Genomic DNA, 6,487 nt, shown 5'->3' on the forward strand with positions numbered 1-6,487 from the left:
TTAGAGAATTGTTTGATGTATATGTCGAGATATATATTCTGATATATCGTATAACATAATAAAATATATGCAGTGTGGTATGATATGCATGTATGGTAAATTTAATAATAATAATATAATATGGTGCAACAATATGTGTATCTGTATCGAAATGTTCAATGCTTTACGTTCAATACACACTTGTGTACATATTTTTAAAATTTATTTTATCAACTTGTCTTCTGAAGATGCTCTGTGTTGAAGGATCTATTTTCAGCTACTCCACCCAGACTGCATTGTTGAGCTCAGATCCACTGATAAACTTGCAGCTTCAGTAACATTTAATTCAAAAACTGTACTTTTGTTGTTAAACAAATGTTCGAAATTTATTTCAATAAAGTACACGTTAAGAAGGGCATGGAAAGTTGTCTTTTTTGAATAGAAAAAATATTGAAACCATGAGACTAAAATATCAAACCGAACTGAATTGTGACTTTTCCGTATCGTTGCACCCCTAATATGTATATCTTTACAGGATCTAGAAAGAAAATGTATACATTTTTTTCTCTTTTGTTTTTTCATTGTAAATATAATTTTGTAAGAATTCTGTAATTCTAATTCAATAAGAGTATGTAGATCTACTGCAGCGAATGGTCATCTTAATAAACAATAAATACACAAATATCTAGGCTCAGGTTGGCTTTACATTCTAACAGTTTATAACCTACTGTGCGTTTTCCTTATWATGTTCACATCTACTTGTTTCTTGCAGAACCAGCCTTAGATGAGCCCATTCTGATCGGAGGAGACATTGCGATCAAGTCTGAGGGGGACCGAAACGCTGACCCCTGCACCACCAAAGGCTGCATGTGGTTAAAATATACTGATGGAAAAGTCTACATCCCCTACTACATCGCTGACCATTACTGTAAGCATAAAACTAAAACTCAAGCTGCTACATATTAAATAAATTATACAAACTATTTTACTTTATGAGGGATTAGATTTGCTGCATACAAAACTGACTTCAGCTTAAAGAACATGGTATTATTTTGTTTCTTACATTTTTATTAATGGCTCAGTGTTCTTTCTCAGTCTAGTATTAATGTTTGCAGTGACAYGAAATAGAGTTAACCCTGCCTCTGTTCCTCTCAGCCACCCGTGAGAGGGCCATCATTGAACGTGGACTGGAATCTTTCAGTTCATTTTCCTGCATCCGTTTCAGACCCTATCAGAACGGTGACCATGAATGGCTGAGCATTGAATCCAGGAATGGGTGAGGGTCTGCGTTTGTTGCTTTACCTCTTCCTGGTCCACACGTTTGTACTCAGACAGGCCCACATCCACTGTTTTCCTGATAATGAATCAGATTCATTTAACAAAGCAGCACTTATGATAAACCAGCACAAACACGGCCATGAAGTTCAGCAGGTGTGARCAACATGTACTCTTATTTTAATGCCGGATTGCAGCTGTTTTATTTATTTTTTTTACCTTATTTTTACTTGAACTATTTGTTCACTGGGTGTGGCACATTACATGYGGAAAAAAGCTGAACTTACACAACTTTCTTGATTATTTTTCTGGAAAAGATGATGAAATATACCTTTCCTGACACATCTGCCCTATTTTAGATTGCTACACTTCCCCTGTTTTTCCCTGAAACAGAAATACAACCAGCTCTTTGAAGATGGTAAATATTTCATGCAAACTGTTTGCAGCTAACAGCACTGGTCTTTGAAAATCAAGTGACACCCCCCCCCCCCCCCCCCACACACACACACAAGTTATTTACGTAAAAGTGTTTATCCTGTTAATGCATGCATGATACCTCATTTAAATGTGGACAAACTTGACAGGACAGTTGGCAGCACAGTTTAAATGGCACTTTTTATTTTGTGAGAGTTTGGAATTGACTTTGCAAAAATCAAACCAGAATTTCTTAACATAACTTTAAAGCAGAGTTTTTTTTAAGTTGCTATTTCTTAATGACAAAAAGTCAAAAATTCATGCTGGAACCTAAAACGAATGGAGAAATTTTAGATAAAAATCTGATTGCTCATTTCGACAAATTTCCAGAGATTATAGATTAAAACGGAATAAAAAAAAAAGTCCTTTATCTTTTGGCTAMGTTTTTTTGTTTTATTAWATCACAATGATGTATTGGTCAATTAAAGCCAAACTTTTGAATAAAACTCTTGAAACTTTTTGTTTGTTCTTTAAAAGAATGTGTAAAGGCTGCTGTATGTTACTGTGGTTCCAGCTGTTACTCCTACGTGGGCCGTCAGGGGGGTGGTCAGACGGTGTCTCTGAGCCGACAGGGCTGTCTGTACCACAGCACCGTCCAGCATGAGCTCCTCCACGCCCTCGGCTTTAACCACGAACAGACCCGCTCGGACCGGGACAACCACATCAAAGTGCACTGGGACAACATCATCGACGGTTACAAACCTTTACCATTTAAATCACACAAAGAGTGAAATCAGGCGTTTTTACTAAGAAAACACACAAAAAACACAAACACTAAGAAAACACAAAGTCTAAAACTAAAACTCTCACTGCCACTTTCTGGTCCAAACTAAAATACTTGTGTTCTCTCTTTCTGCAGGCATGGAATATAATTTCTATAAGATTGACACTCTGAATCAGGGTACTCCTTATGACTACAACTCAGTCATGCAATACGAGAGGTACAGATCTAAATCGAAATACTTTCATTTTTACCAAGTTGAAAGTTTGTGTGAATATCAGTCCTTGAGTTTCAAAACAGCAGCAATGTGTTTACGAGTAAATGTTCTCATCAGATTTGTGTTGGTCATAYGGTAGTCTGAGGTTACAACTAACATAAAATCTGCTTTTAAATGTTGTTTCATTTATAAAATAATGAAATGATAATGTGTATCATAGGATGGTTTTAAATCAAACCCGGACTCATCTTGTACTGTACTTGTGGTTCCTCAGGTATGCCTTCTCTAAGAACAACTATCCCACCATGGAGCCCATTCCAAACAACAACGTGTCCTTCGGCCAGGCCACGGAGATGAGCAAGAACGACATCGACAGGCTGAACAGACTCTACCAGTGCTGTAAGTGTAATAAAATAAAACGTAGGGAAGACAAACCTACAGACACAAATATGTTTGTTGATACTCTTCCGCAATTATGCTCTCAGGAACTTTGGAGCTTGTCAACATGCATGTTGGTAAATTCCAGCTTGACTTTTAAAAAGGTTGGATACAGTCTCCTGGCTCTTTTTTYAATAATGGCAAATATGGATGGAGCTGCTTGGGGATGATCACCTTTCGCTTTAACATGGAAATCTATAACATGGATTTACCCTCATTTCGCAGGTATACAGAYGTATTACAGATTTTTTCAAAAACTCAATTTCAAATTTATTCAACCTRTTAGAGCCTGTAGGACGTTTAAAAAAATATATTTAATGACCATCATCCAACCCGCTCTGTTGCTAGAGTAAGTTTTTCCATCCTTACTTCCTCCTTCGCTGCAGACGTTGAACCTCCTGAGAACCTGCATCTTACTGTGTGTGTGTGCTGGGGGGCTGGTGGCGCCCCTGCTTGTCCTCGCCCCAAACAACATGATAGTGCCTCTAGTCAATGCACCTCATTGGCCGTCATCTTGAAAGCTACCATATTAGATCAAGGGCAAGCTTTTCCAAARATAACCCCCCACCTATCCAGTACTTCAGATTTATCATTTTCTCTTTTCTTTCTGAAATGAAAGTGTGTCCTGTGTCACCTTTCATCTGAATCACTTTTTTTAACAGAAGGGAGAATTTGTTTCAATGAGCTGTTAGGGTACCAACTCAAACAAAGTGATGTAAACCACACCGCCTGTTTTGCTGTGGAGAAAAAAAAACACTCTGGACAAATGCTGATTCAAGACTAAATCTTTTAAAGCCCTAAACTGATTTCATGGACGTTATTAGTTCAAACCCCATTGACTTCTTGAGCAAAATAATTTTGTAGATAATCTGATCTGTCACAGAGAAACAGAAGTTTGAAGGGCTTTTTCAAATGATCAGTCAGCATGTTTTTGTCTGAACAACAGTGCCATCAGGGGATGACAGAAATCACAATAACTTCTAGTTTATTGTTTTCCTAAATGTCTTTGATTTCTCTGGGTCGTCAGGTATAAAACTTTCCCTCTACATAAACGAAGGGTATGCTCATGCAGCTATAACGTTCAGGCTTCAGAATATAAGATAATTTTTTTCCTACATTTCCTCTGCAGAAACCGCTCTGGTGACCTTTGAACTGGCACCGTGAAGACATCCCACCATGCTCAGGGAGAGAAGGATGCTCCACACTGTCTGACCAGAAAAACAAAGTAAAAAAATAAATAAATACAAAAATAAAAAGTCTGATGTATTTTACTCAAACTTATTTGACAGTAAAAATCTATTTTTTCATTTTCAAGTTTGATTGGAGGATCTCAATTCCTCTCTCATATCCGTCACATCATGACTTATATTCAGTGCTGGAATTATTTTTTTTACACCTTCCTTACGTTTAGTGTTCAAACTACATTACAGGAAGACCTAACAGACCACACACAAATGCACAGTTCTTCATTAGCTGAACATACATGTTCTTGGCATGTGAGAGGAAACTAGAAAAAAATCCAGGTACACATGTAGAAGAAGTACATGCAAACATTCACAGAGAAAGACCCCAAGTGAGATCTAAAACTCAGGACCTTCTTTCTGGAGAATAACCACTTCACCACAGTGCGATCTCTTGAACAGCAGCTTGTGGCCCCAGGTGATCTCATGCAAGAACTACCAAAGTGAGCCAACACAGATGATGTGGAGGGCAGTGAAATAATGTGCATGCTGCACACTGAGTCAAGTCTCCAGTTAGAAAAATAATAATAATAAAAAGGGGAAATATCATGTAAAATCATCTTTTTTGAGTTTATGTTATACTCTCATAAAAACATGCCCAAAGCCTTGCTTTGACTCATCCATGCATGTTTGAGAAATCCTGCAAATGGACAGGACAGAAGCAGAAGGAGGTTCTTAAAGAGACAGAGGCCAATTTCAAGGCGTTTAGAAGAGGAAGTGATGAGAAAATAAGTTTATTTTCTATTTAAACATAAAAACAGCATTTTAATAACAACTAAAGGTGACATATATACTTTATTGTGGTATAGTATTTAAATGTATGCCTGATAAACACATAATATTGCCCCTTTAAAAGAAAAAAAAAACAAATTTTAACCAAAATCACCCTGAACAGAAAAAACACTGAAAAAAAAAAACAACAAAATGACAAAAACACAACAAAATACAGGAACATTTGTAGTCTGAAAAACTTGAAAACATATTAAAAAAAGGTTTATAAAAYGTTTTTAATGTAAACATAGCTGGCAGGTCCAACACCTTCCTATTTGTTGTGTATAAAATTAGTTTTCATGTTTATAGCTGATCATGCGGAGACTAACTTTTCACAAGTAAATATTACTGTTAACATTGAATAATCCTAATATTAAAACAAAATGGTTTTTGTTTTAGTGTCAAAGGAAAGAATAATGACAATAATAATCTGACAATGAAGAGGTGCTTTTCTTACATCTATTCATCAGCTCAAAGATTGTGTGCATTTTTTTTAATATATATTTTTTTACAGACAAAACCTTTTTAGTTGTTTTTTAATTAACCTTGAATCCTATCTGTAGATCTCTACTGGTCATACCCTCGACTTTTAAGTTCGTCCTCCACTTTTTCAGCGGTCATCTTTAACTGACAGTCCTTCAGGGCTTTGATCAGATCCTGGGTTCTGGCCTCYGCTCCTCGACTCTTCCTCCACTCCTTCAGCAGCTCCACCGCCGTCTCGTCCAGCTCTGTCGGATGTCTTCTGGAGATGGACTCCAGCTTGACGTCACTCACTTGTAGTTTCCGTCCCAGTTTGCGCCACTTACTGCCCAGATTCTCTGAGATCACCTCTGTAGCGATGTCCAGTTTAGCTGAGAACAGAAAATGTAAATAAAGGAAAATGTAATTTATTCTTATTTCATTTCAAACTTGCATTTTCCTCCAATTCATTCAGCACAGTACCGTTCCTTCAGTTTTGTTTTCACAACTTCAGGTATTTTCAAATTCTTGAAAGATGAGGTTCAACCAGAGTCACCATATGACTCATTTTTAAAGGGATCCACGATTATTTGTAACATTAGACTTAATTTGATAAACATTTATTTTAACTGTAAAATAAAGACTGTAAAAATACTGTAGCTGTTTAGTTTTGTAAATTTTTAAAAACATATTTTAACATGGACAGAGACATTTTATTTACACGCAAAGCATTCTGGGTAAATGATGACATGGATAGGTCCTCGGTGTGAGGCTGCTAGTGAGCTATATCCACCCTGAAGGTTAATCTTGGACAATTTCTGATGATCGACTCTTAAATGAAACCAGAGAGCGTTGACAGAGAGGAGAAGGTAGAAATGACTCAAAATATGGATGGAGGACCCCAGTTTAGCT

At 36.8% G+C, this 6,487-nt stretch overlaps 2 protein-coding genes across 2 annotated transcripts in view; one reads left to right on the top strand and one right to left on the bottom strand.

Moving 5' to 3' along the window:
- The window catches only part of LOC106526560 (low choriolytic enzyme), a gene marked incomplete in the record, with an annotated part of 4,609 nt that extends 249 nt beyond the window's left edge, over positions 1-4,360 (top strand). The window contains 6 exon segments of the mRNA XM_014021194.1: positions 752-907; positions 1,135-1,255; positions 2,243-2,421; positions 2,588-2,669; positions 2,941-3,065; positions 4,234-4,360. Coding sequence (XP_013876648.1) covers positions 752-907; positions 1,135-1,255; positions 2,243-2,421; positions 2,588-2,669; positions 2,941-3,065; positions 4,234-4,235 — 665 coding nt within the window.
- A 973-nt stretch (positions 4,361-5,333) lies between these two features.
- Positions 5,334-5,969, bottom strand: fadd (Fas (tnfrsf6)-associated via death domain; the record flags this gene model as incomplete). Its single annotated transcript, XM_014021195.1, is given in 1 exon segment — positions 5,334-5,969. A coding segment is annotated over 1 exon segment (286 nt), but the record flags the coding sequence as incomplete, so codon positions are not given.
- Positions 5,970-6,487: the final 518 nt, after the last annotated feature.

Source organism: Austrofundulus limnaeus, unplaced genomic scaffold, assembly GCF_001266775.1.
Source record: "Austrofundulus limnaeus strain Quisiro unplaced genomic scaffold, Austrofundulus_limnaeus-1.0 Scaffold281, whole genome shotgun sequence".
Classification (NCBI taxonomy): domain Eukaryota; kingdom Metazoa; phylum Chordata; class Actinopteri; order Cyprinodontiformes; family Rivulidae; genus Austrofundulus; species Austrofundulus limnaeus.